The sequence below is a fragment of the Buteo buteo genome, chromosome 4 (genome assembly GCF_964188355.1).
Source record: "Buteo buteo chromosome 4, bButBut1.hap1.1, whole genome shotgun sequence".
NCBI lineage: Eukaryota > Metazoa > Chordata > Aves > Accipitriformes > Accipitridae > Buteo > Buteo buteo.
Window position 1 is genome coordinate 24830749 of NC_134174.1, and position 27608 is coordinate 24858356.

The 27608-nt window shown below is 36.8% G+C and overlaps 1 protein-coding gene across 6 annotated transcripts in view; it reads left to right on the plus strand.

The window, feature by feature from the left end:
- CADPS2 (calcium dependent secretion activator 2) overlaps positions 1-27608 on the plus strand; it is a 330722-nt gene that overhangs the window by 175862 nt on the left and 127252 nt on the right. For all 6 annotated transcript variants that reach the window (XM_075024996.1, XM_075024998.1, XM_075024992.1 and 3 more), the window contains exon 8: positions 4118-4257. In XM_075024996.1, the coding sequence (XP_074881097.1) occupies positions 4118-4257 (140 nt within the window). The remainder of the gene's footprint in view (positions 1-4117; positions 4258-27608) is intronic.

Here is a 27608-nt window from a genome sequence, read left to right on the forward strand (position 1 = left end):
CCCAACTTGTAAAAACCTCATTTTCAAATACTTTGGTCAAAAGAGTGGGTAACTCCAGCGCTTGGGTTCAACTCTTGAATATCACAGTTTTGGGTGGAAGTAGGGGAGGGGGAGCGGCTGGGATGCGAGGACCTGAGTTGGCTGAAAGTGATCTCAGCCACAAGTGTGGGATGGAAGAAGAAGTAGACATTATCTTGACTCTTGATTTTTCTCAAGTGTGTTTACAGTTTGCCAGTCTGCTTGCCTCTTAGCTTCGTTGGTCCCTTTTGAAGGCTGCATTTTCTTTTGACAAAAGGACAACTGCAGCCAGGGATGATTAGCTTGAGAGCTTTATCTAAACATGGGAATACTGATAGGAGGTATTTCTGCATACATAGCGCTTTTGACTCTGAACCTTCTGCTTGGTTATCTGCTCTGAGAAGGCAAGATTGTCACAAGTTTGGTTTGTTCAGGCTTTCAGAGTGTGTTGGACAACTGAACTTTTCTTTCATACCTTTAAAAGAAGGTACGATCAATGTGCCAAAGGTAGAGGAGAGTTAATAGTTGCTTGGCTGGATTAACTGTTTGGTTCAGGTGTACTTCAAATAACTTCTTCTATTGTGATCCAGCTGAGGACTTAAATACACAACTGAATCACAATAAATGATGGTTAATTAAGTCATTGAATGGTATTAGCTTCATATCTTTCAACCTGTCATATTTTAAGCCCAGGAGAGAAAAATCTTCAGTCATTCACAATTAAGAAACAATGTTTTGAGAACATCACCTTGCACAAATCCAGAAATGTGCTGCTCTATAATATTTAAGATTTCTGTGTTTATTTTACATCCACGCGAGGAGAGGCATGAAGTGAACTTGCCACTTTTTCAGTTACAGTGTCGTCTGAGGAAATGTAATACTAGATATAATTGGACCACATAGTGGAGTATTTTTAATGATCATGAGATGATTGAATTCACTGAATTGCCTCAACCCACACTGTTCTGATACTATTAATTTGCCTTAAATCAGCTGAAGCAATGCAGTGCACAGCAGCTGTGTTTGGTGTATAGCGTTCTGGTCATTAATTGTTCATTATACTTTTTAATGCAGATTACCTGTTAGTTTACTTTTTGTAAACACAGTCCTAGACTAACAATTTATAGTTCTCTGTGCTGCTGCTGAATAATCTACTATGGTGATATTCACAGGTATAAGAACAATAAAATTGTAGGGTTCGGCATTCGGAAGATCTCGCGATGGCACGGAAAGTTAGAGGGTCAGTCGCAGCCTTGTGATGTACCTGTAACCCCACCTCCCCTTGTTAGTATAAAAGGAATTAACAGGGCAATAAAAGGCGGAAGTTGGCGCTCACACTGCATGTGTTATCTGTCTCTTTCCCTGGTCCGGGCCGACCAGTGATCTAAGCGTGGCACCTTGATATGTAGCGAACGCTACATAAAATAAGAGAAATTAAAATAAAATTTTAAAAAATTAATTCAGAAATGTGTGATGTAGTAGGAATTTTATGAAACTTTCAGAAGTTTTAGGCACAGTGAAAAGGTATCCTGTAGGTGAGTTTTATATCCCCCACAGAAGACATATGAGTTGATACCATTTTATTTTGTCAAGTAGATTATAGAACAACAACTAGAAGATTAAAATCCTTTAAGCAGTGCTGAAAGGAAATCTGAGACACAATAGCCAAGAAAGTTTCTCCATGGACAATGGCAATGACATCGCATTTCAGTGTGCCATAGTGGAGAGAATGTTTTTAATACAAATTTCAGCAACTTTTTTCTTTTCATACCAAGGAACATTTGCCCAGTGTTTTGGTCTCAGTGATTTCATGAGAGCCTACATTTTTGCCACTTGATGATAATGGTGCACAATGGTTAACATTGCCCTTAAGGACAATATTAGTATGAAGGTTATTGTGAAGATAATGAATGCCTGTCAAATGTTTGTGTGTGTGTATACGTGTGTTTGTGTGTAATGATAAAAAGTTTGATGACAAAGTTCTTTTAGCTCTCATTGTTTGGAACTGGAAGGCATGACAAAGTGTAATACAAACACAACACAGTGCATACTTAATTATTCTGCCAGGTACTTATTCATGGTGAGAGGTTTGAAAACAAAGCTCCAAAATACTTCTTTAAAAATTCAGAAAAGGAGTTGTCAGTCCTGAAGTTATGAATTAATTAACACTTGTCTGCCTATTCTAAAAACTCAAAAAGTTGACAGGAGAAAGATGTCACTTGAGATGCATGAGCTGTAATAAGCTGTTACAGGACAACAGGAGCTGCTGCAGCCTGTAGAAAAGGAATTCATAACATCACCTACAGTCCGATGTGAATGCCAAGTCATTAAATGCAAGGAATGAGTAATAATTCTGTTTATATAATCTTGCATTTAAAAAGATAAACCAACTAAAAATCATTTTCTCTTTGATGCTTCAGAACTCAAAGGTTGCCATACTCATAATGGTTTTAAATTTCTTTAAGGGATGGCTTTTACTCAAAATGAAAATCAGCTTGTTTCTGGGAAAGAAGGAATAAGCTCTATTATACATAGTGTTTGCTATGCATTTGCAAAAAAAAAAAAAAAAGTAGCCTCCTGATTTTTTAAAATGAGAATATACTTTTTCTTTTCCTATCTCTTTGAAAGGTACTGAGCATACTCAATAGTTCTGACAGGTTATTTCTCCCGCTGGTGTTATAAAGGTTGCACACTTGATTAGGGGTGATGCATCATATTCCTCTGCTTCGCTGGAGCTCCTGATATTAACAGAATGCAGGAACATGTTTCTGCAAATACTGAGATGAAAAGCTGATGGTCTTCAGCTTACGTCATCTTTCAGATTATTAGATCTGAATGACACTATTGTAATATTTTTGGCTTAGTAATATCTGTTAGATTTATGCTTGCTTGGAGATTCTTACTCAAATCCATAGTTTAACTTTCCTTATAACACAGAGGAGAACACATTGTGTTTTATATATGTGACACAAGGCACAAGGACAATGTATAAGAAATTAACTTGATGGTTAATGTTATGATTAATTTTAGTTTTCAAGAAATAAAAGATGTGAAGAACGCTGCTTTTTAGAATGTTGTTACTTTCGAAATACTGCTTCGTAATAATGGTAATTTGAACTCACTGAATGTTATGAAAGTCTCCCAAATAGCATGTTTAGAGTATTTTAGAGTCTAAACAGATTCAAAAGTAGTGCTTATAATAACAATGAAAAGAAGTTATGTTTCAGCAGCATTTAACTGCTAAATGTGTGACTGTGGGTAAGGATTTTATGAAGTAGTCATATTTAATTGTACTAACTATAAATGGATAAACTTTCCGGATGGTAAATAAATAAATATTTAACAGCTTGTGACTAGCTTTAATATAAAATTAATGGCTAGCTAGTAAAACTATCAAGAAACTTATATAAATATTTTAAAAAATCAAATACTCGGTGTATTTTTTATTTTTTTATGTCTACCACTGTAGATTAAACAAAAGGTTTGTGTCATATCACATGTGAATGGGACATAGTATATTACATTTATTATACACTATTTGCAGCAAAGATGCTTTGGAATTAATCTCCAATTCCTGCAATTTTTACTATAATTGGCTTTTATAAATGCTAATGATCAAAAAAATTGAGCTGGTAAAAAAGAGCATATTTTGGTTTTCTTCAGTCAAGCAGTATCACTGCTGGAGGGGCGATCTGTTGCATAATGCTACAGCAAATTGTTTCAATAGGATGTTTCCAGCAGAGCACTGAGTAATGTAAAAGTTTAGGTTCTTGTTTAATTGTACATGACTATTTGCAAGTGTCAACTTTTCCTTTTTGTTTAAAACTGTTAATTCAGAATGAACTAATGGAGGAGGAAATTTTATTTAACTCTTAATATGAAAGTTCCTATTTGTAAGAAAATGAATTAGTTCATTTTTGAAATTTGTCTATCACAATAAGATTGAGCCAACTAGTTTATTAGATTTATGGAAGCTTTTTTAATCATCTTTCAGATTGGAGGAGATGCAACAAGAATCTTAATTGCTTAGAAGTTTCCATTAAAGACTAGAAGATATTTTCGTATCAACTCATTAAATTTTTTATTTTATGACTTGCAGGTAGTGTTGTATCCAACATCCAATAGCCCAAAGTCACCTGATCTGCATAAAATGATAGTCCCCAAAAATAGCCAGGACAGTGACTTGAAAATTAAACTGGCGGTGAGAATGGATAAACCACCTCACATGAAGCACTGTGGGTAAGTGTCCATTTTCTGGCTGTTTGTATTTATTATTTTGTCCCATTGTGCCTGTGTTTAAACATATGTAGCTAAAAACATAAAGTTTGTAAAACATTATAAAATGTGTACAACAGTTCCTATAGTATGGCATTGTGTTATATCCTCATTTGGTACATAAAGTTATGATTAATCAGGAATAAAATTCATTTCAGATGTTCAGTGATGTGTAAAGACAGATGATGAGCTAACTCTGAAATGCAGAACTAAGACCACAGTGTCATTTAGAAACTGGGTTTGAATGTTACAATTTATAGCACTTTGGGGGAAAAAAGTTGGTATTTAGGAGAAACATATATTTGCATTAAAACAGGTTTAATTGTATACCTGAATGTGATGGTACTTGCAACATAGTCTCTCCTTTTTGTTTCTCTGTCCGCCGTACGGTATTTCTCTTGAAAGGAATTTATGTACGAATACCAGTTTAAGGATGTTTTTTTTCTGTCTAACACTGAAACTATTTGGAATAGATTATTCATGAAAACAGCTCCCCTAGCCAACTGCCATTGCTATTCCTCATCCCAACTGCAAAAACAGGTAGTGTTGCCAAAAGTAAGCAAAGCTGTATCTGTAGTTACAAAGCAATTACCAGGGCTCTTTTCCATCCTTTTAACTTCTTCTGAAGTAAGTAGAAGTACATTTCAAAAAAAGGGGACTATTCAACATGTAAATATAGAATTAATGTAGTGGCCATACTGTTTAGATTTCTTTTTAATCTCCTCCTGTTAATATTCTGCTCATTGTATACAGACAGCAATTGCCAAAAATTCCTATATTCGATACTTTAAAACAAACAAACAAACAAACCTTACTTAAGTTTTGGCAAAGCTGTAATTGGTTGGCCTGAAATCTCCCAGCTATCAACCTCAGCCCTCATTTTAGTTTGGGGAAAACTTAGACACTTAGATCAGGACTGTAACAATGAGACTTGCTGCCTGGAGACTGGTGGCTGTTGACCAGGAGCTACAAGGCAAAAGAGGGAAACCAGTCGTGTAGCTGACGGAAGAACTGGAGCTACTGTGCTTGGAGACTGGGTCTGAGATGAGAAAACTTAGAAGTAGGGCTGCAAATACGTGAATAAGAGAAATGGGATAACGTGGTAGGGGAGAGCAGGAAGACCAGGCTGACATGAGTAAGTTGGAGTGGAGAGGACCTAGGGAGGAGAGAAAAGTGCTTGTCTGTACTAAAGCATGATGCTCTCCTGTCAGTCCCCACCCCCTGCCCCATTCATTTGCGCTCACCAAACACCTCTGAAATCGTTTGGTAATTTTGGCACATCCTTGTCTAGATTCAGTCCACTGGCATGGTTTCAGTCTCCTGCTGCTGAAAGGTATTCAGCGAGTTGAAGTAGTGAATGCTGCGGGGGTGGCATGGTGCTGCCTGCGTTCTTCAGTGTTTTGTCAAAAGACATCCATGGGGACAGGATGTCTGACTTGCACGTGGCCTGCTTCGGTTGCATACTCCACGCTACAGCTACATCAGGGATGTTGCGCTCCTATGCACCTACCCCAACAGGTGACTGGGAGAAGTCCCCATTTTTGATCAAGTCACTGATAATGTTGGCGTCATGCTGTCTGCAACCCCAATAAGGGTATAACATGCAACTTACTTTGGCCTGGGTCCAGCAACAAGGACAAGGCTCTAGTGCTTCTTCCCGACGTACTCCTGGGTTGCCCCAGAGGCTTTCTTGGCTGGGAGCTAGCTGTTCTTCTGGGGTCTTCAGAGGGTCTTCCTAACCCCCCAGTTTGCTTTTCCATACTGGTTTATGTCACTAGTCTTCTTTTCTGAGCATTAAATGGATTGCCCAGTCAAATATTACTTTCAATAATTTAATTCCATCATTATCATTATCCCCCTTTTATGTGCTGCTGCTGGTTACTTCCTCGCATTGATTTTGAATCCTAATCTCCTGGAACACTTGTTTACTTCTTCATTTTACTTCAGGGTCACTGCTGTTACTATTCTCCAGGCAAATATTGTTGTTCTGCCCACCAAAAATGCTCAAGGTCAGTCATCGTTTCCCTTTCTTTATAGCCATTAGCTATAATGATGATTACCTCCACATTTGTCTAGAAAAGCTAGGGCACCAAGGGAGGCCTGTATGGACTCCTCCACCTTAAATATATGTGAAATGAAATAAAAGGTTAATAATTCCTCCAGTAACCATTGAAAAGGTTGATGAAATACTGTATGATGGCACTGAAGTTGCAGTGAGAGGAAGATGGAAGGTGGTTTTTTGGAGGGAAAAAAACACCTGCTGGAATAATTGTAATGTGTACAGTCAGGGACCTTTAATGTTATGAAAAGCCATCATCCAGGCACTCTCTGCAGCCTTCTCTTGACTTCCTCAGTGAGTATAAGTATTAAGTGGTCATTTGCTATTTTTTTCAAGAGGGATTCCCACCTGCTTCAACACACAGATTAAAGCTGTTCTGGTTCCGAACTGATACTGTGTTAACCAGAGAAATCCTCATTTGTGAAGAGGCTGGAAACACACAGTGGATTATGGACAGTATTACAGGAAGGCAAAGGAATTTTTTGCGGTTAAGGTAGTTGAGGGATGCCTGGAAGAGCTGGCATTTATCCCCATTTGTGCTACAGAGAACGACCTGCCTGTAAGAGACTGAAACATTTCCACCTATAGTAACTGGTCGTATGTTATTTGTTTCCCGTGCCCAGTTTGATAAACTGGAATCTGATTTCATGGAGGTGCCCGACACTCACAGCTACTAGCTGAAATCTGTGGAAACGGGGCTGCAAATATATGTTGTACTGTTAGAGTTCAAATATCCTAAAAATTAGATCTTCATCTTAATATCTGAAGCCTAACGTTTTTAGTACTTCAGTTCTCCTGTTATGAAGTGAGAATAATACCACCTCCCAGTGTCATAGACGTTTGAAGGTAAATCTTGGGAAGCAACTGGTAGAAATGGTTCCTGCACACTTCACAAGCCGGGGGAAGTGGGGCATGGTCAATTCTGTTACACACGGCCAAAGGCTTATGCTCTGCCGGGCAGTGTTATTGCGATGCCAGGCTCTACAGCTCACTGGTGAACCTGCCTGAGGTAGAAAAGCAAATGACTCAATTCTGTCTGTCAAGCAGTGTTTGCCTAACATGCAATGAAACACACCATAGGAGAAAATAAAGTGTTGAAGAGCTGGAAGGCAGCTGCTGCTATCCTGAATAGTGAAAGGGGCTGGGAGGTTTTTGTTTCTTTTATTTTAGTTTTGTTTATTTTGTATGGGGTTTTTTTGTTTGGTTTTGGTTTTGTAGTTTGTGGTCAGATATTTAAGCACAGTGTCATAGAGTAAACAAAAGGGGGGGGGAATAAAAGGATGAAAGAATGTGATCATCCTTGCTGCCGGAATTTCATCATGTTAGCAAGTTGTATTTTACAACCTTAATAACAGACTTCTAATGTTAGTGTGATTATCTCAGTTAAGTTCTAATTCTTCAGTTTATTTTTCAGAAACACCTCATGCACCTCACACATATTTGTCTCATAGGAGAAAAAGGCAATCTGTTGGCACTAGATAATGCCTTTCAGCTGAAATCTCAACATTTATTCAAAGTTGAATTAAAATTTTACCCCATGGCCAATTGCAGAAAGAGGTGTTTTGTTAGATTAATGCGCTATCATGATTTAAAAAGATAATGTAATAAGAGACCGTTTTTTTCAGATACAGGAGTTATGCTCAAATATTTCAGTTTCTGCTGGGTCAGCAAAACCCACAGGCCCAAGCTAATTGTGGCTTTACAGTTTTACTCCTTCAGAAAAGTTTCGTCTGTTTAAGACTGACTTTACTTACTGACACAGGGGATATGCTGAAAGACTTGAAAACCTGTCTCGCATTTATGTCTCAAGAATATTCAGTTTTACAAATTATACTGTCTTGTACTTAAACTGAGATTTTAATTCACAAGTAGTGTTCTGGACTGCAGCACCTTCAGATCATGTTCCCTCTTTGGGTTTCCACAGTCATGACAAATAATTATATTTCAAACAAAATTATAAACTTGGGATTTTTTTCATTATAAATTGTAACCTTCCTAAGAGCAAGAAATAAAAAACCCTATGACTCAACACTACTATGAATCTCAATTGCAGTTCCTTTGTACCTCTGTGAAAAGGAGGTAGCTTTGCTAACCACGTTACTTTTACACTAGTGTTTATGTTGACACGTCCATACAGCTAATCTAGTGTTACTCCATTAATGCAATTTTTTAAAAAAACACTTGATCAAAGAAACACTCTGTGATTTTTTCTATGCATTCTGTTACATGCTTAAAAAATAAGGAATACTCATATATGTCTTACAGTAAACATAATCCTATTATTTATTAGATTTTTTGTTGTTGTTCTTGCATGAAAGGCTCTTGAAGTAGGAAACAACCCAAAGGATGTATAACCATCCTTTTCTATTTGAACCCTGTCAGTAGATTACAAGGGGAAGCATGCACAGCTAGAAATTCTGAGTAATGACAAGGTACATGTCACTCATTAATGGGGATTTGTAGAACAGTTCTGATTATCAGCAATTCATTATACTTCAGATTCCTTTCTCATAATTTGTAATGTACTTGTTATCTTCTCATAGAATGTGGTAACCTTTTCCTTGTCTAAAATGCAGAGCACATACAAGATATTTTTTTAATCTTCTTTATTAAGGTAGTAAAGCCAACATCCATACAACAGGAGGGATTTTAATATTTCTATTCTGTTGCAATCTTGAATCTAAAACAAATCATCAGAGGAAATAAGCAAAATTTGACCTAAAAAATTCCTAAAGAAAATGCTAAAAGCCTGTTTATTTCTGTTGAGTCAGAATAGCAGCGTTAGGGAGGTACTGTTTACTTCAGAAAGGCTCACTTGGCTCTCCTTAACTCATAATTAAATTAGGGTTGAAAACCCAAGCAGGACAGGTTAATCCACTCAAGATATGTGGGTTATTGTAAATACCTTTTGTAATGTGTGTGGGGTTTTTTAATGTGCCTTTGCCCATCCGAGTGCATTTAAAGCATGCACTGTTTTTAAAAGTAGATTTTGTCTCAGTTAAGTTGTATGTTAGCATAGCCTAGTGGTTACTAAAGGGTATTATTCTATTGCTTCCAATCTAGAAATAAAAAAGGAATACTGAGATTTTTTTCAAATACCTTGCTTTAAAGGATTAGTAGTGCTTAATGGTCATACTGAAAAGAGGAAAATAAATAATAACGTAAAATGAAATACTTGCAAATTGAACAGCCTGAACAGGACAGTATTACAAAGCAGTATTATTTGGGTTTGACTTATGAAGTAAAACATTTCAGCATAGCTCTTGTCCAGAACTTTTTCCAAGATTTGAAAGGCCAAATTCATTCTTACAAGTTCTGTTCTGCTTTCTGCTATGACATGTTGCTTATAGAAATGTTATACCTTTAATTTGTTAAACTTTTGTGTTTGGAATATACATTCTACCAGCACTTGAGTATGTACCTGCCCAGATTTTCTTCCTGTCTCTCATCTGTAAAGCAATTATTTTCATGACTTTTTCGAACTTGGACTCTCCAAAATGGTAAGGAATCTGAGTGAAATCATTTTTCACTCACAGCTTCTTTTGTATTATTACTACTATTTTATGGTTGTATTTTCAGAATATAAAGGTCACTGTGAATTTGCTAACCTTTTAAAGTTTTTTCTCTTGTGCACTTGGAATTGACTGAAATGTTCTTAGAAGAGCATTTATAAACAATAAATACAGCTACTGGTTGCTGTATGTGACTGAAGTATAACATTTCTCCTCCTGCTGCTGTAGTTACAGAGCTAAAGGAAGTCTGTGAGGTGAATGCCCTGGTTAGCAGTCTTCCAACGTGCAGAATTAGAGGATAAGTGATTTTCCCTTCTCATTTTTGCGATACTTGTCACCTATTGATAAAAGAGTTCTTTGGAGAGGAAGGCAAGTATAATTTTCTCTGTTTTATAGATGAGTGAGATGAAGCACAGGAATGAACAGAGATCACCCAAAGTCACAGGCAATTCAGTGACTGAGCTGAGGATAGCACTGGGGTCTGCTGGCTTCTCAGTGGGTAGGGCTGTAGTGTGTGACTGTCACCTGGATAAACCATCGTCATAGCTACTAGTGAGCTCATAAGTCAGCTAAGAAGAGCCACAGAGACACTGAAGTTAGCCAGAACCATGATGGTGCCAGATCTTATGTGCTGCTTGTCCATGGTCACCTAGCAAAGAAGGGCAGGAGGAGAAACAGAATTAGCTTTGTAACTTTAAGATGTGTAATCTGAAGGCTGATCTGAAGATGAGATCTGCTCCCAGTATTGTTATTTCAGAGAAATGTGCAGGTCATCACATTGAAATTACAGGTAAAGTGTCAGGAATACAATCACACTTCTCTTAGCAAGTGCTGCGTGCTCCCCGTCACAGATAGGCCTTTGTATTGCACATAGTGAATTTGAAACTGTTTTCAGACCTTTCTCTGAGCCAAAACACATAGATATGTTAGAATAATTCTAAATCATTTGTTCTACCAGCACTAAAAAGATTATATAGAAACAAAATTTTGGCTAAGCTAAAATATCAAGTTTAGTTTCTCTTAGAATGAGTGGGTATACAGCTGCTTCAAAGTGAAGAAAATGTTAGAAACCTGCATGTATCCAAAATCTTTGAAAATCCTTACTAATACTTGTTATGATATGGTAATATGTAGCATAGACTTCTTCAATTAGTAGTATTTTCCATGAGAGAAAAACAATAACTTCCTGTATTACTTTTCAGCAGTTGCTGAAAATACTTTTCTCATTAGTGAAGAAGTAACATTTTTCTCTTACGAAAGGGAAGGGGGCTATCTGAGAGACTCCGGATGCACTTTTTCATTTCTTATCAACACAATGTAATTGCCTGAACCAAATGTTAAGTAGATAGTTATCTAACTAGAGCATTTCTTCATCTACATACATAAACTCTACTGTATCTCTTTATAATATTTGATTTGTCTTTCCAAGCTTGTGCACAGCACATCTAGTGGTAACCATAAAGTCAGTATATTAGCACCATCTAGCTTTCTGTTTGTTGCTATTGCACTTTTTGTTCCAGCTGAAAAAAGGGTAGCAGAGCACTGACTTCAGCTGCTGCTTCAAAGAGCCTTTGGTAGAAGGCTTTTTTTTCAGTTTGTCACTGTCAAGACTGGGAAGTGTAAGGGAAGTCAGGTGGAGGAAACTGTTGAGTTTGTTTGAATTTTGCAAACTTTACATAACATCAGATAGTTTGGAATCCTTTTCTGATCATTTAGTCCTATGGCTTCACTACAGCAGCCTAAAAATTTAGGTATTTAGGCTACATCAGAGTTCTCTGAGTTTTCTCAAAGCCACTAGGTAGGGAGGAATACCTTAACAGGTTGGTTTATCAGTGCTAAGACATTGGCTGTGGGGAGAAAAAAAAGTAAAGGTACTCTGGAGTTGGTAAGGTAAACTTTTCTCTATATGTACTGCATTCAGAAGAAGTATAGATTATCTACTAAATTAAAATAAATGCCTAATCACTAGACCACAAAGCTTTGGAAAGATGAATTATGAGAACAAGAGGTGGGCTTCAGTCATGTCATTTTTTTCTACTGCCTAATTTACGGTTTCTTAAATCTAAATTCAGGTCAGAGATAAACTATGCGTAGCTGCCTAAATGATTTTTAAAAGCTAAGTCTCCTTCTATTTTAAATGAAACTTGGGCTACTTTGATAGATAGTAAGACAATTTCGCTACAGGTAACCATGCAGTTAGGAGAAATATCTTCACTTTTACTGCTATTTCTTGTTTTTCTGACTATTTATAAATATTGATCTATATAGATAAAATAGTGTCTGTGTTTATACTCTTATGAAGATGCATGAAATCAAATAGATATTTTATGAAATAAATGTCACTTCAGTTCCTGTGAGGATTTTTTTTTGCACTGGTGGTAGTTTAGGGTTTGTGATATCCTCTAACATATATGTAGCTTGTTCTATTTGGCAGCAGATGTGCTTGATTTGTGTTTTTAACATCTGCAGTTTTGTTCAAAGCACTTTTTTATCCTATCATAAGAACAGTAAAGTTTTAAGAAATATGGGTGGAATATATCAGTGCTCTTTATCATTTCTGTTACAATTACTCCTAATTAGTCTCAAATACATTTATGAGGTAAATCTTTCTACAAGTACCTGACAGAGATTGCCCACTGCCATTTGTAACATCAGGCCTTCCAGTATTTTGAGATGACCTGTAATCCATATGCAAATGGGAGGCCAGTAAACTACCTTTGTGCCGTTGATGAAAAGGTAATCCTCTGCTACTCATTGCTCATGTGTGGGTAAAGGCTGCCTGCCATGAAGGAAAGCCTTGGTCTTCACCTGAGTCTTGATTCACTAACCATATAACCAAAAATCCTCCTGAGGTTGTCTCAGTTGTTAACTTGTGAAATCTTGTTATAACATGTTGAAGCACTGTGGGTTGAAGCAGTCTGCTGCAAGAGGATCCCATAACAGGTATCAAGTGTGTATGCAAGTCAGCTGGATCGAAGTAAAACTTAGTCACTCCATCTAGCTATGATTTTATAGTGTGCACAGCTTTTCTTGTCTTTCCTGTTACTGGCAAATGGGACAATGTTTGCTGAGTGCAAAATAAGTCAAAATTAGTGCCCAAGTTGTCCTAAGAACCTCATTCTCATCTGCCCATGTAGATGAACTCTTTCAAAGTGTTCCTTACAAGCTAATGGGGATGTCAGTAATATGGAAGATGAACAAAAGCAGGCATATCTAAAGGGAATTCTCTAGTAAAGAAACTTTATTTATGAAGCAAAATTGAGTTGGAGGTTTCTTTTTAATCTAACAAAGTATTATTTTAAATGTGACCATTTGAGGACGTCGTGGGACTTGTGGAGGGGGAGAGGGGGAGAGATTACGCTTTGCTAGCTCTCCACCCTGACCAAAAACTGACAATGTGATGCCAGCACCGGCACTGCAGAACTGTTGGGGTCGCCAACATGGTCACAACACTTCTGAATTAGAGTTGGCTCATGCTCAGACTCAAAGCATGTGATCTCATATTTGCTTGCCTTATACAGAGGACCTTTGAGACACTGGGCAAAAGATTTCATTGTAGTCTCTGACAGGAAGGCATAAAGAAGCATCAGAGTTTCAGTTAAGTTTCACTGGCTTCGAAGACAGAAGTAAACTGCAAAGCTTCATTTTCCAATTGATATTCAACCTAGACCTAGCATGACAATCCAAAATCTTAGGGCTGTTCAAGACAGGCGCAGTAGCTGTAGGTAGTTTTGCAGTGCTGAAGCAAACTCTATTAATGCCAGTGCTTTACCCGCCACTTACAGAAGTTGTGTAGCTGATGAAATAGGCTTTGGTTGAATTTCAAACACAGTTGACTGTTGAAGAAAAAAGGGGTTTCAGTAAAAAATGTGAGCAGCAACAGGAGTATACAGTGCAGCAAATATCACTGGAATGCAGGAACATCCGCTCTTCTCTTTACATCAAGGTATGCCAAAATGTCATCTGACATCCAGCACCACATATTTATATGTGTAGGGCGTATTTTCTCTGCTCAGTGAATGATCCTGCAGAACAATATGTCAGAAACTACTATGAAAAGTATCCTGGCTGCAAACTTCAGAATACTTCATGAAATATAGTCATTGCTGAATACCTTGAACTGGAAAGGACTGGCATTGCTGATCTGTAACTTAAATACTCTTCGTGCTGCATGAAGTTAACATGATTCTTTTGAACCATAAGAGCTTTTTACTAAAACTTAGGAAGAGGAGATTCTCTTCCTTTTCAACAGTAACTCTCAGACAGTTGCTGACTCCAAAGATCCAAGACCCTGAAGACAAGCCTGTGAGCATCCCTTTCTGCAAGACAAGACTTATAAATCCCAGAACAGAGTAAACCCATGTGTTTCAAGAACTTCTAACACATGGAATGAGATTACTGAGAAGCTAACACAAAATCTGAAAACTAAAAGTGACTTTACAGTTAAGTGGAAATATTGGTCAAATTTTGGCCCATAATTAATTAACATTTTTAAATTTGGGTCCAATAGCAATGGTGTATATTTTTTGTTTAGTCAGAGGGTCAAAAGTGTTATTGATGTAGCTATAATTATATTTCTTGCTAAATTCTGACAAACCTGTCCTCATTTTTACATTCATAAGGCAACATGCGCTTGTATATACTAAGGTAGAAATTTCCTCTGTAGGTTATAAGCAGCATGATAGAATGGCTTGATTTTTAATTCACTTCTGGGGATGTATGGATGCCTTACTATTATTATTCCAAGGTGTCTCATAGCAGTATTTTCTGTTATGCTAGTCTAAATTGTGCTAAACTCTAGTATTTCATTGTGCTAAATGAATGCTAGCATTTTGCCATGGAGAAAATTGCTAATGTGTTAACTCTCTTCATTTAAATGATTTTAGTACTATACGCTTTTGCAAAATCAATTGACTGTAATCACTTTTTAAACATGAAAATTGAACTTCATGAAAAATGACACATTAAAATTACATTAATGATTGATTAGATAATAATGATGGGTTAATGCAAAATTACTATGGAAGGAAGAAGCAAAAGTGTTTATCCTGCTGCTAGATCCTTAGAGAACAGATTATAGCTATGAGCCCGATTTTCAGTGCTTCCCACAGTAATTGCTTCTGAGGAGGCATGGGGAATCTTGAAGACCTTAATGATGGGCCACTGCCACTTTAATTGCTAAGAGAAGCCAAGAGAATCCTAATTGCCAAGAGAAGCATTACTAATTAAGGTGTCATTCTTCATTCCATAGTAATTAATCTGAAATATTTGTAAAAGCTGAGATACAAATTTAGAATCAAACTCACTTAGCTTAACCACAACAGACTTTATGTGAAAAAAGATCTATGGGTTAAGCAAGATTAATAGTCAGAAAACTTAAAATACAATCTTTTTCTTAAAAAAAAATCTTGCTTTGTTTTTACACATAACTTTTTAAAACATGAAGTAAACAATGGAGAACAGATTTAAGAATCTGTTCTCATGAATATGTAATTTATAAATTGTGATTCTACTCTCACATTAAAAAAAATAATTAAAACTTTTTTATATTTCACTGAAAAGCTACATGCTGCTGAAAATGTTAAGATGGGTTTTCTTAAGCTCTGTGGTGAGCAAAATGATGCAAGTTCAGTTGTGTATGTATTGTCTTTAGATGATAACTTTAACAACACATGTTCAATATCATCCTGCCTTCACTAGGATTGAGTATGCATAATTGATTAGGTATGGAGAATCCCCATATCAGTCCTGCATGTGTGTCACATCATACTTTCGTGCATCTTTGCTAAAATTCTTACTGAGCCTCACAAAATAATCAGTTGGAGTGAGCTGGTCCTGCTGGCATTGGTCTGTTTCCTGCGTACTGATTTTTGTACCTTGTTCTCTCCTCAGCATTATTTAATGCAGTTATGTCGCAGTCTCACTGGGTCCTAAACTCTTTTTCTTTTGGCATGGATTATCTCTTACGGTTTACCTTAATGGTGCCTTGCATTCAGATATAAATGCCAACTTTTTTCTTCTTACTATGCGAGATCTCAGAACCTATGACCGAGCATCTCGGTGACCCATAGAATAGCTAGGTGGACTTTTCTAGTTTATACTATCAAATTTCTATCTGCAATTTTCAACTTTAAATCTCTCCCCATCTAAACTTACTGGTCTTCGTGTGCATGTCTGAGGGAAAAAAAAGAAGTGAAAAAAAACTTGGCAGCAATTTTCAGTTTATCACTTTAGAGAAGAGGTCACTTTCAGACCATGAAGATGGTGATGAGCTGTGCTGCAGCACCACTGAAGACTTGTCATCATAGTTCATGTGACTGACTCCTAATTCATGGCTACTCTACTTGAGCAAATTTGAATGTAGCATCACTGCATGAGAGAGACTGGTTGACTGAGTACCTTGTAGCCACAGCCACTTGTTGCAGCAGTGGGATGAGATTAACCCCTGTGCCCAGATGGCAGATTGCATGTGATGGTCCTACCATGGAGAGAGAAGACTTAAAGGATGAATGGTGCAATGAGTAGTAACCCGGACTTGGCTAACTGAGGCACCTATGAAGGACTTTTAGCCACTGATGGCTACCAAAATTATGCTGCCCATTACAAAGAGATGGAAATCTGGAAGACCTGAACTGTGCTTGGCCTGTGCCTCTTTGTTGACTACAAAGGCAACCAAGCGTGAAGTGTGCCCAAACAGGTCTGTAAAGCGACTCAGTGGTTGCTGAGGACATGACGATCACCTTATATGTGTTTCTGGGGATTTAGTTCACTCTCTGTCTGGTCTCGTCCTAGACTGACTGCCCTTTAGTGGCTGGAATATGTGAGATGCACTAGCTGAGTACCGCATCTGATTTCATTTCATGTAAGAGGAGTCTAGTTCACATGCTCTGAATCAATTCTGCAATGTGAACCAAGTACTGCAACTGGGGGCAATGGAGAGATTCTCTTCACAAGCACACACCTTATTCAGACTAAGTTACCAAAGTAGATGCATCCTTTTTTGTTTAGGTACTTCATTTGTGCTTGTAAATGTTTGCTTTATTGGATTATTTAAAAATCTAAAGAATAAAATCTGAACAGTCTTGCCTGTTACTGGAAATGCTCAGATCACAACTTCAGAAGGCTGTTAATGTGTAAAAAGGAATTTTTCTGTATTTTCATTAAAAATAACAAAGCTGGTGGTAACTTAGAAGGCCAAATGATGAACTAAAATTTAACTGAAAATAGACCAGAGGTTCATTAAATCGTGGGTGAGGAATTGAGAAAATCTAAAGTTTAGTGTGATTTGTAACTGGCTTTTGTTCTAAACCACTAAGTAAGAACTTTGGTTTAAGTTTAATTTACTTTTAAGTGTTTTTCATATTCAAGATAAGAAGAATGGATGGGTTGACCATTCAGTGCTATGTGGATTGAAGGTAATATTAAAAAAACGTTATGTTGTAGACAAATATGTCTTATTAGGTCCTCACATGGAAGATCATGATCTGAGCAGTTTAGTCACTACATGTACCTGAAGTGCAATATAGGCAGGTCATTTTTTTTCCTATGCATCATTTGTCTTACTAAAATGAGAGCATAGAGTAGGCTGCTTATTTTTATTACAATAAATGATGAACAGTTTAAATTTTGTCACATCAGAGGTGTTCTAAAATCTGCAGTAATAAATTCAGAGCAGTGGGAATTTCCTAGTAAGTCTACACTCTAATTGAGGAGACCCTGGTCTGACTTGAAGTTCAGGTTGGCTTCTTTAGCTTAAATTTCTTCATGCTATTGTTACACAGTTCCCATAGCTTTGGAAAAGTACTATTCAGAACAATGTCTGACTTTTAGTTTTGCTTAAAACTTGAGAAAAAAATTATTACTCTGTAAATACATCCAAAATATTGCTGACAGTATCTTTAGAATGAAATCACATGCAAGTATCCCTGCTTCATAACCTATTCCAAAATTATATATAGTAGAATATATATATTTATTTTGTATTTTTTTATTATTATTATAATTTTAAAATTTTTTGCCATCTGAGTTCCTTTCAAAAGTTGTCTGGAAACTTCCCTTACATGCATGAGTCTGTAGTAATGAAGATGTAACTGATTGTGATATTCATAACATTATTACTGTACATAGTAACCTAAGCAACATTCTCATTTTCCCAGACTGTGACACCAAACATCATTGAAATAATTGGTTTAGATTTTGTTTATATTGCTTTTTTCTACTACAAATCAGCACAGTACACATATCATGCAGGTGAAAGATGCAGTTTATTTGTTAGCCTTTCTTGTCAGGTGATCTGACTTGTCTCTTGGTACCATACACTAATCTGTGACATAGAATTTAGGAGCGTTATTTCCACCTGACATACATTGACATTGCATATGGCTTGGCATGGCCTGGCATTATTTCTATACAGAGAGTGCCAGTACTACTAGCTGCAAGGATGGGGGCATGCCACCTGCCTGTTGTGTCCTTCTGTCACTTGTGCTGTCCATATGTTATTGTAGGAGGGTAAAATTCACCTTATTTTTGTCTTTTGGAATATAAACCCATACAAAATCAAAGGCACTTATAACAGCAAAATTAGTGTTAAATGCTAATTGCACATAACCAATCTAATCCTCTGTATGTGCCGGAATGCTGGCTCAGTTCTAAACTGTAAGGTCAGTTGAGCTACACTGTGTCTGAGGGTGGATTCCAATTTATAATACACTATTCTGTAGGGGCAGAAATTATTTTAACACCATACTGGATGTAAAGGCAGAGGTAACTTTTTGTAAATTCAATATAGTGGGGTTTTTTTTCTCCACGGTAGTATAATTTCAATGATTACAGTATTGCATGTAATTTTGACACAGTAACAGAGTCCCTATGGCCCTGCACTACTGGTATTTTGTCCAAATAGTATATTTGTCACAGCCAGCTCCCTTTAAATAGTCCACATCCTGTTAATTGTCAACACAAATGTGTTGGCAGTTCCATACTGTACCATTTTGTCAGGGTCCTCGAGTACATCTCACAACCCTGAATAAACAATGTGACAGCATCACCTCGGTAGGCTGGTGGTTTCTGCAATGTCAGTGGTGTAGCAGTGCTTTCATACAGAGTTCTGCACGATTAGCTCACTCTATCTTTTTATTTAAATAAAAACTGTAATGAAGAATTCACCCTGCACTAAAATAATCTTTTTAGCGTCCTTACTGTCACAAACTTGTTTTAATTTAATCCCATCCTAAATTAACTTCGTGTCTGTTCAACAATGTAGTACGGCTTTGTCTTTTTGTAACCTGTGGGATTTTTTTTCACTTTATGCATAAATGATAAAAAAAAAAATCAGGTAGGTGAAAAATGCATATGAAGTGGTATGTCAGATCCTGTGCATGGTTTGTTTGTCTTGGAGCAAGAGACAGAAAAGACCTCTTCAGTTATCTTTCATGCTGCTTTTACGGAGTAAACCAGGGACAAATTGGCAGGGGAAGTGGTGTGGTAGGTGTAGGTTTGAGTTCCACTGCTAAGTCTCCATCAGGGTCAGACCAAATTCCCTTGCTTTACCAGATGGAGAGCTCCTCTGGTAATGTTAGAAGATTGCCAGCCCAAAACTGCCATCTGCTTTTCTTCAAAGTTTATTCCAAAGATGAGAAGCTATATAGTTCTGGTGAGAGAACAGATTCCCAAATACAAAACTAGTAACCCTTGTTCAGTAAATCAGTGCCTTAGTGTAGGGGTCGGCGTTCGGAAGATCTCGCGTTGTCACGGAAAGTTAGAGGGTTAGTCGCAGCCTTGTGATGTACCTGTAACCCCACCTCCCCTTGTTAGTATAAAAGGAATTAACTGCGCAATAAAAGGGGAAGTTGGCGCTCACACTGTGTGTGTTATCTGTCTCTTTCCCTGGTCCGGGCCAACCAATGATCTAAGCGTGGCACCTTGATGTGTAGCGAATGCTACACCTTAGAAGTTACTATTTTTATCGTGTGTTCCTCCATTTCTGATTTTGACCACTGATATTTTAAGCTTATTTAAATTCTGAAACCATTTTAAGTTCAAATTTTTAAGTAGGCTGCACCATGCCATTGACTAAGTAGAAGAGTGTAAGTAACTTAGCTCAGTGTGTAGTAGTGCTGGTGTGGAGAAGTCTACCCGAGGATGTTCTCCACTCACAGCTGGACTTCTGATGGCCAGTGTCTTTTCTAAAACTGTTTACGGCTCTCTAGCCCTTTTTCATCTGGCTGTCAGTCTTAGCTTTGAAGGGCAAGCTGAAATCTGAAGCAAGGGACTGAACATGTAGACTACAGAATGATTCCTTTTAGGTTAAGGGCTGAAGGCTGGGAACCAATACCATGTTACATGGACATGAGATGTCTTTTTAAGGATCTTTCAGTCAAACCATTTAGAAACACATTCTGAGTAATGAATGCATTCAAACAAAATTGGAGTTGTTAGGCAAGCAACACAACTGGGGCTGATATTAAATACAACAAATATTGCCAGTAGCTGAGAAAGTATGCTAGACTAAGATCTCCAAAAATGTGACAGTTGCTTTTCTTTCATTCACTGCTTATGCCAAAAAAAATTGCATCAGAGGAGAGGAACCAATAATTTGTGTAAATGCATCTTTACCATTAATTTTTATATTGAGAAGCAATGGATCCATTTTCAAACAGAAGATAACTCTGATCCCTAGATTACTATGGTATGATTAAGATTAATAAAGTAATTATATGTCATGTAAGATTTTATTTCCATTATAGAATGTGAGTGTTCAGTTTAATCACAAATGCTACATTCATTTTTAATTGAGCTGTGTGTATTCTACTTTATGGAAGGCTTGGGTTTTTTCCTTGCACACTCAATAAATTTTAATTGAACACCTGATTCCTGCCACTAACACATTAACATCTGGACACTATCTATCTTTTATGCATATAGATACACTGATTAAAACTCGGCAGAAAAGCAGATAATAGGAAAACAAAAAGACAACATTATGGAACTCTTTCAGCCATAATTTTTTATTATATATTGAGAAGCATTTAATTATCTTATTTCATGTAATTAGCCCCACTACTTAGGTCAATTGTTTTTTATTGATACGGCATGTTAACAACTTCATTAATTGGCACAAAATAGCATGTGACTATACTAAATGTCTTGTCTTGTCCAAAATAATTTCTTATTGTTTTTTGCTCTACTGAGACTTTTTATTTATTTCACAGTCTCTTCAATAATATATAAAATATTTTGGCAGGGAGTGGCTTGATTTAAAATTTAGCATTTCACTTTCCATTTTTATTTCTGAGTTAAAGACAAAAAAGATACTAAAGAAAAAGTGTTTACTTCCTATCATTATGTTTTAGAATCAGAAAGTATCACTCTACCTTTTGTAGCTTTTAGAAATTCTAGTCCTTCAGAAAGAAAAGTGAACTTTTAAGCATTCTTTATCATTAAGAGTTTAAGCATAATTTGTCAGCATTTACAAATTTAGTCTAGAAGAAAAACAGCAGCCTTGTGTCACTTCAGCTATTGTACTTCAGTGGTTTTGGTATCTGTTCCATACTGCTCTGTTTTAAACCAATGATTTAACAAATCTGACAACACTAACAGAGTATAGATGAGCTCAAATTATATAATGTTTTAGTGCATAATACTAATTTCCAGTTAGATAGTAACAGAGCTTATTAGAACAGAGACTTTATGGAAATGTAATTAATCAAAAAGATTTTTTTTCTGCGTGAGATAATTTCTTTGAATAATTGATTATACCTCTTCTTAATTTTAGATTCTTTTTTTCCAAACCATTTTGATATTTTTCTTTAAAGGCGTAACATATTTTTGACTCAATAATTCCTCAAGATGTATTTGGTATCTCTGTACCAGGAAAAAAAGGTTGCAGTTTCACCAGTTGGCACTTTTGCAGTTTACCAAATACTGATACTTTTGCAAATGATTTCTATGCTTTTTGAGCTTGGATAATCTTTATAATATATGTGTTCAGCTGTGTTGGCACTTCAACAGATGAAGTAACTCGTCGTTATGCAATGAATGTTCTTCCCCTAATTTGAGAATAAATGTATTATTAATATGTATGACTGTGCTCCCATATATACATGATTTGTGGAATAATAAGACATTCTACTTATTTAAAATATTCATTTTAAAACTATTTCAAATATAAGTTTAACAGCCCTTGCCCTGAACTTTAATTTAACCAGTTTTGTGGTTACACAGTGGCATTTTCTTTCCTCTTCAAGTCAGTCACAAACAAGTAGCAGGAATCAATTTGAACTACATTTTCTTAGTGTGGGCCATTGCATTATACATATCCTGACATCCACAGGAGGGCAGCGTGGTTAAATTAAGGGAGAAGATGGGAATATGATTATAATGCAGCTAAATGAAACTCACTTTTGATTGTTTATATTGTGTTGTGAAACCTTTTATAATTGAGAATAGTGCATATTTTCCTAGCCAATACAGATAAAGCAATTGCATGTTACTTTTAGAAGGGTCCAAGTGTTGCTTCTTAGCAGCTATAAACGTGAAATTTTTCTCTGTATGTATATAGTCTCTTTTAAAAGCAGGTTTTAAGATATTTAATGTGGGAGTTATTAAAGCCTGGTTGGAAATTTAGTTCTGCAAATTCCGATAAAATCTGTTACAGTATTTTGGTAAATCAAATATTTGAAGAGCGGAGGTAGCTATTCCAGTAGGTTTATGGGACACTGGAACTACTCTGCTCTTTAACTCTTGACTGAGTTATAGCAGGATATGAGTCCTTTTATATATGTGTGTCTAAATATATGTATACACACACATACACATGTATGTCTAAATATATGTATACACACACATACACATGAAGTTCTGTTTGGGGAAAGGGATTGAAAAATCTCAGTTTCAGATTTGAACAGTAATCAATGAGGGATACTAAAAAGAGTAATTATAATTTTTGTTCCATTTAAATTGATCACCAAAACACTCATAGGAGGCATTTTACCCTTTGTGTTATATACAAAAAAATGCCATTTTTAAAAAAGTATTTCTAAAACTTCAAGTGAGGAGAAACCACTCAAACCAAACCTTACGTCCAGTTCATCAGTGTTACAACTTAGATTTTCTCTTAGATTTTATGGAAATTTTTATTATTATTTTTATGTAACAGCAGTTTTACGGTTGGCTATCACTTTAGTATTGCTATTCTGGGGAGACAGTTGCTTCTCAGAGCAATCCTGTGCAGCAGGAATGGGCTGACCCCAGTAGATGGCTCTGATGCTCCCTCACAGGTGGTAAATTCTGTATGCCTGAAGTCCTGCTTCTACAGCTCCAAACATGAATCAGCTCCAGTTTAATAACTAGTGCAGGCACAGTGCATTTGAATGTTTTTATTTTCTACGTATTTGTTACAGTAAAGAACATCTGACAAAGAGCAAATCTGTGCTGTTGTTATATGCTTATATCTTTCTTGTATACCAGCTTTTGGTTTTTGTCTAACCACCACCCAAAACAATACCATTTTCAAGATACTCACATTTCTTTAGGAATTTTATTTTTCCTAATTATGTTAATCCATTTTAAAAATTCTGAATTCCATGAAGGGATACTGAAGTTTCTCAAAGGTGATATATATTTCTCAGCGATGCATTTCTATTGTTTCCTAGAATAACACCTGCAGAATTCAGTTTTAGATCGTTTGCTTCCTTGTGGCATTTCCAAGGGTAAACATCCAATCATGTTAACAGTCCTAATGCAAGTTATTGTACACTGGAAGCTGTCTCTTCCAGTGCCACAAGACAATCACTGAATAATACTAGTAGGTGGCAGTTTCAGAGCAAACCAGAAGAGCTGCTTCTAGGCACAGTTGTGATGTGGAACATCTAGCTGAGATGTGTAACTGTGCTACTAGGTGTAGATTTTGAAAGTTTAAAAGGGTTGAGAAAGCCATTGTGGAAGTTCATTGAAACAAAAATCCATTAACAAGTAGTAAATACAGAGACACCACTTATAGATAAAGAAACTCCTAGAGCCAATAATAGCATAAGTATAGGAGAAAATTCTGGGGATGTATAACCGCATGCTTCCATCCAGTTGCTGCTTCCCTCTGCATCCCGTTGGGAGTAGGGTACAGGCCTGAATGTGCTTTTGGGTGGCCACTTCTACGTTCTTTCACAGAGGAGGTTTCTTCAGAAGAGCCGAAGTGACACGGAGTCAGAAGTCTTTTTGTTTCTTTGGCATCTTTAAAATGCTACATGTATTCTGTGTAGGAAAGTTTCTTAAAATGGATATTTTAAGAGAACTGATTGGCTGGGTCATACTATGAAAGCTTTCTTCCCTGTTCTTACTCCTGTACTGTCATCAAAAGGTGGCCAGGAGTATAAAAGTACTTTTTTGACTCTAACTTTTGATGAAAGGATCACCTACAGTTGTTGTTCTGCACTGGTAGGTTTTCCAAGGCGGAATGTCTCAGAATGTTAGATTAGCCTTATTGTCTTGGACCAAATGTTCATCTAACCCAGTATCATGTCTACCACTGTGGCCAGCAGCAGATGACAGGGAAAGTTTATAAGAGTAGTCTCAGTACTCTTTCAGACTCCACCATCTGCAGAGTAAGGACTTTCTGAGCCAGATAGGGTTCTTTGTGTATACTCCCATGGAATGCAATTGAATTTCTGTTTCACAAACCTGTCCAGGAATGCCTAAAATGCACAATGAAACGTAACTAATTTGAGTTCATGGAAACAAGCCATAACAGTTGCATTGCTGTGTGAGAATGGAAATTAGTGTCTGGCACTGTTCCTCCATTCCTTAGAGGTGCTAGAGATGCAATGGAGATAATCTGCACTGCTGATACAGGCAGCATCATGTGTTTTTCTGCTGTTTCATGTTGGATGGAAAGAGAAGTACTCATTGGTTCCAATGTTTACATGAAGTCTGGTAGATTAAAAGGGAGTTTTCCAATGTATGAGAGCATGAAGTGTCAAAATTCTAATCCAGAAGACAATCACATAGTTCCCAATAAAAAGTTTTTATTTCTACAACATGGGAAGAGACTGCTATTTCAGAGATTGTATATGAAATCCAAGAAGGCAACTGCGTTTTCCCCACTGGTGTTTAAATTGCACTCTAACACTTTTCCACTGGACTGGAAAGTAGCACAACTAAAAAGAATTTTTTTCTACCAGGTGTGCCAAGCATTTTGAAATCTTTGCAGTCAACAGTCTCTGTTCTTTATCAGCTGAGTTCAGTCATTGCATCCACAGAAGCTTTACCTCATAGCACTGACTGAAAAGAGCAAACTAATATGTATTATTCTGAATTGTGCTTTAGAATGAGTACTTTTGTCAGACTGCAAACAACAAACATTTTCTGTGAATGTCACATTACCTTTTTATGATGCCTAGGTACAGAAAGCCTCCTTCATTTCATCTATTTTTAGGCAACTAAATGCAATGCCTGAATTTGGGGTCTTGGCACTGTAGGGATCTGGTATAGCCAATGGAGACAGAAAGGTGCTTCCAAAGGGTAATTTGCAAAGCTCTGAAGATGAAATATGCCCTGAGTAGTTTACACTGGATCCATACAAAGTACGAGGGAAACACGGACACTGAAAGTCGCATAGTGGAGTTGCAATGTCTGCAAATATTTAATTTGCTGCTTCCCTTTGGAACATTTTCTTTTATATTTTTTTAATTCATGAATGATTTGCACGTTTTGACACATGGAGTGAAAAGGCTGAACAGCTTTACAGGCTTCTGAAATGCATTTTCCAATGTCTGGAAGACAAGGGCTGCTGTGAGGCTTTCCTGAATGTTTCTTTTGCTGCGCTAGGACCTCAGGTTCCGAACAGTTCTCGCTTTTCTGCACTTTGGTTTCTCTCCTACAGAAGCTAATATAATAATGCCAACCTCCCTCACTGGATGTGTTGTGAGGAGTAGTTACATCGAAGTTTATAAAGCACTACTCAAGTGTCAAGCAATGTTCCTATTAAGAAGTTGATAGGTAGGTTAGGACTTGTTAAACTGATTTGTTTCAAAACTTTGGTGATGCTTTAAAACATTGTTTTTAATTTAATTATTTTAGGGATTTTTTAAAAATCCAGCTGTCAAGAATTTTAAAAAACAGTTTCAAAACTTCATAACATTCTGAATAAATATCTTCTGTGTGCACAAATTGAAGGAAAGTGCTAGACTAATTCATTATCATAATTTCTGTGCTTTGTTTCAAATCACAAATAGGGACACCAGCTGTAAGATATTTTGTCACACCTTTGCTAGATCAGATGTACCTCTTTATACTGATTCATAAGGAGTTTAAACTACCCACTAGTGATAATGACAACAAATGTTATGAAATACTTAGAATTTACAATCTTTAGGTGGAAATCTATGCATCTTGTTCTGCTTGTATGTTTTATTACCAAAAAAATACAAAATTGGCTCTATTGAGGTCTGTATTCTTTACAAAATCAAAGTTACATAAATTCAAAAGTAGCTTTCTAGGCAGTGAAAAGAAATACATAACCAGCCAGAGATAACCAAAGCCAAGTATCATTCCTAAAAGAGTTCACTGCTCTTACTAGGCTCTGCCACTCTTCCCAAGAGTGGGCTATTTTCAACACTTGGACTCCAGAATTGGAGTTGCTTCAGTTGGCGGCTTAGTTCATTGATTTGTTTTATACCAGTGTGACACTGAGCAGGGTGTTTTGACTGATTCCATCAGTGGCAGTGTATGACCTAGAAACAAAAGTAGATGTTTCATATTAACAGGTCCTCGGCCATTTAGGCTTTCTAGATCACAAATAATATCACTGCCTGGCTGGAAGAAGGGTCAGCAGTTTTTCGATCTAATTGCAGCGTCATATACTTCCAGTGACATGGAGAGATGTCTAGGTTGCATGCCCGGATGCTTCTGGGTGCTCAGGATGTTTCTGAGTTGATTTAAGGTCTGGCAATGTAAAGAACTGTTTCCACAGCCAAACTGGATGCTCAAGGCAGAGCAGTGCAGTTGAAACTTTTTCTACTACATCAACATTAGCATTTAAATTCAGATTTTCACTTTTAAAACTAATCTCTTAGTTGTTCCTGCTTACTACGCTTTATTTCACATCACGGAACAGTTTGTGTTCACAGACTGTTATCCTTTTAGATGAAATTAAACCAAGAGATGAGCTCCAGGAGTGCACCCATATATGCTGCAACCACTTGTAGCTATTTGGTCCATGGGTTCAGACTAGAGCTAGTCCAAAGTAACCGGCATCAAAAAGCACACAGAATGGATGTCTGCTCCTCAGCACCAGCTGTTTTGCAGTTGTGCTGCATTACCTGTTTACATTACAATTAGATTACATTAGAATCGGAGCACTTTCTGCATTTATGTTGCATCTGAAGGATTTCATTCTTTTGTTGCCTGGAATTCTCTCAAGGCTAAAGGATGTTCTTCTGTCTTGACAAACACTCCCACTTCACATACCAAATAGGTTTCATGATATGACATAAATTGGATTAATAATTCTGAAGTTGCCATTGCAGTTACTTCACAGGTTCCATAAGTACTGGCATGCATATTCACAAATGTTGAAGCGCTCTGGAGTGCAGTAAGACATCACTGTTAAAGAATCTAGGGATATCTGATCTTCCAGCGTACAAATAACCATTTATACTGTAAGTTGTTTAGGGGGGGAAAAAAAGCCACGTTTTCCTGATCGTATTATAAGTATCTTGCTCATTGGAATAAATGGAACTGTTTTCTGTGGC